The sequence below is a fragment of the Acyrthosiphon pisum genome, chromosome X (assembly GCF_005508785.2).
Source record: "Acyrthosiphon pisum isolate AL4f chromosome X, pea_aphid_22Mar2018_4r6ur, whole genome shotgun sequence".
Lineage (NCBI taxonomy): Eukaryota > Metazoa > Arthropoda > Insecta > Hemiptera > Aphididae > Acyrthosiphon > Acyrthosiphon pisum.
In genome coordinates, this window is record NC_042493.1 from 128527274 (window position 1) to 128529585 (window position 2312).

General features: G+C 31.1%; 1 protein-coding gene across 1 annotated transcript in view; it reads left to right on the forward strand.

Annotated features, from left to right (window-relative positions):
* The first annotated feature begins 824 nt into the window (after positions 1 to 824).
* The window catches only part of LOC115033250, a 6033-nt gene continuing 4545 nt past the window's right edge, over positions 825 to 2312 (forward strand). Inside the window, exon 1 of the mRNA XM_029485505.1 lies at positions 825 to 1115. Within this exon, the coding sequence (XP_029341365.1) occupies positions 825 to 1115 (291 nt within the window). The remainder of the gene's footprint in view (positions 1116 to 2312) is intronic.

The window sequence follows — 2312 nt, forward strand, 5'->3', positions numbered from 1 at the left end:
GATATCCAGATAGTGAAATTCATCCAGATCGTGAATTTTGACGAAAATACATTATATGGACATCCATTTCATGAAACGGACATCCATTTCATGAAATGGACAATACCTATATCGTGTACTTTGTGTAATTATTATTTTATTATAATAATGATTCATAAACTATCATTATACATTTATAGCAATTATAGTCAATAAATTATATCATATTACATTATATTTTTATTTTATTTTTCATAAACCATACGTATATTATATTTTATAAACAACAGTGTTACCTATGTCCTATATTAAGTGTTATAAAATATTCATGAAATTAACTATAATTATAATATTTAACTACCTATATTTCTCTATTGTTTTATTACCTAACAAAATAATTAATTGATTAACTTAAACATACCTCAAATGGCTTAAACTTTACATACATTTTGTCCTTATTATTTATTTTTACACGACGATTGATTATGACATCGACTGTTACATTGCATATTATTTTTAAAACAAGCACACCTACTTGATTGGCAAGGATTTTTTGCCTTACACGAACAAGACAAAAATCCTTGCCCTCCTGAAATTTTTTTAATCATTTCTCGCACCGAAAATTCAACATTTTTATCAACTTGATCAGTAGTGAGAAATTGAGTTGTTGATTTTTTCAAACATTCACTACTGAACCATCCTTTGAGTAAACCATATTTTGTCCCAAGTTTATGTAATCCTTTATTTAAATCCTATACACTATTTCGAGTAAGTGTTTACATGGGCCAGAATTTAAACGACGAGCGTGGTTTTTATTGGGTGAAAACAGAACGAAAATTAACGGTATGGTTATCATACATTACATTGGTTCTTTAGAAAATGTTAGGCCATTGCCACATGGAAACCGAATACCTCATCTACATTATATTACCCATGTTCCAACGGCCAAGTCTCAATTAAAAGCACAGCGTGAAATGATAGCGTATCCGTCCAGTGACTCATATAAAAAACTTGTTTGTTCTGATGTTAATCCTTGTCTTGAAAAAGTATTACACCCTAGGGACCAAAAACAAGTACAGAATACAAAACGTAACGAACTGCAAAAACGGCTGTTGTCCAAAGATGATATAATTGGGGTGTGTACGTTAGCGTCTGAAGTAGATGGGTTCATCGATGACATAAAGTTATAAATAATTATATATTTATTTTATTAAATTGCTTAGATAGTAAAATATACAAAATGAAAGATAATATGAATAACAAATTGTAGCTGCAGCTCGTCCCGTCTACAATTTGGACTATATTTCAGCACCTGTGGCGGTGGAATCCCGTCCCGTTTCTCCAATACTTAATATTTTTTCATAATTTTTTTACAAAAAGATAGGGTTTAATATACTTAAGTTGACGTGTACGTTTCATAAGTCTTAGTTCATTTTTGAATTAACTACAGCTCGTCCCGTCTAAATATTAACCTAATTACGCGCACGTGTAGCGGTGGAATCCCGTCCCGTTTCTGCAATAGTTTATATTTTTTCATCATTTTTTTACCAAAAGATAGGGTTTAATATACTTAAATTTTTGAAATACGTTTAATAAGTATTAGTTCATTTTTGAATTAACTACAGCTCGTCCCGTCTACAATTTGGACTATATTTCAGCACCTGTGGCGGTGGAATCCCGTCCCGTTTCTGCAATACTTAATATTTTTTCATAATTTGTTTACCAAAAGATAGGGTTTAATATACTTAAGTTGACGTGTAAGTTTCATAAGTCTTAGTTTATTTTTGAATTAACTACAGCTTGTCCCGTCTAAATATTGACCTAATTACGCACACGTGTGGCGGTGGAATCCTGTCCTGTTTCTGCAATAGTTTATATTTTTACATAATTTGTTTACCAAAAGATAGGGTTTAATATACTTAAGTTGACGTGTAAGTTTCATAAGTCTTAGTTTATTTTTGAATTAACTACAGCTCGTCCCGTCTAAATATTGACCTAATTACGCACACGTGTGGCGGTGGAATCCCGTCCCGTTTCTGCAATACTTAATATTTTTTCATAATTTGTTTACCAAAAGATAGGGTTTAATATACTTAAGTTGACGTGTAAGTTTCATAAGTCTTAGTTTATTTTTGAATTAACTACAGCTCGTCCCGTCTAAATATTGACCTAATTAAGCAAACGTGTGTCGGTGGAATCCTGTCCCGTTTCTGCAATAGTTTATACTTCTCGCTGATTATTTTACCAAATTATGGCAGATAATATACTTGAAATTTTGATATACCTTTTATATGTTTTAATCAATTTTGACTATATTTTAGTAGTACCTGTGG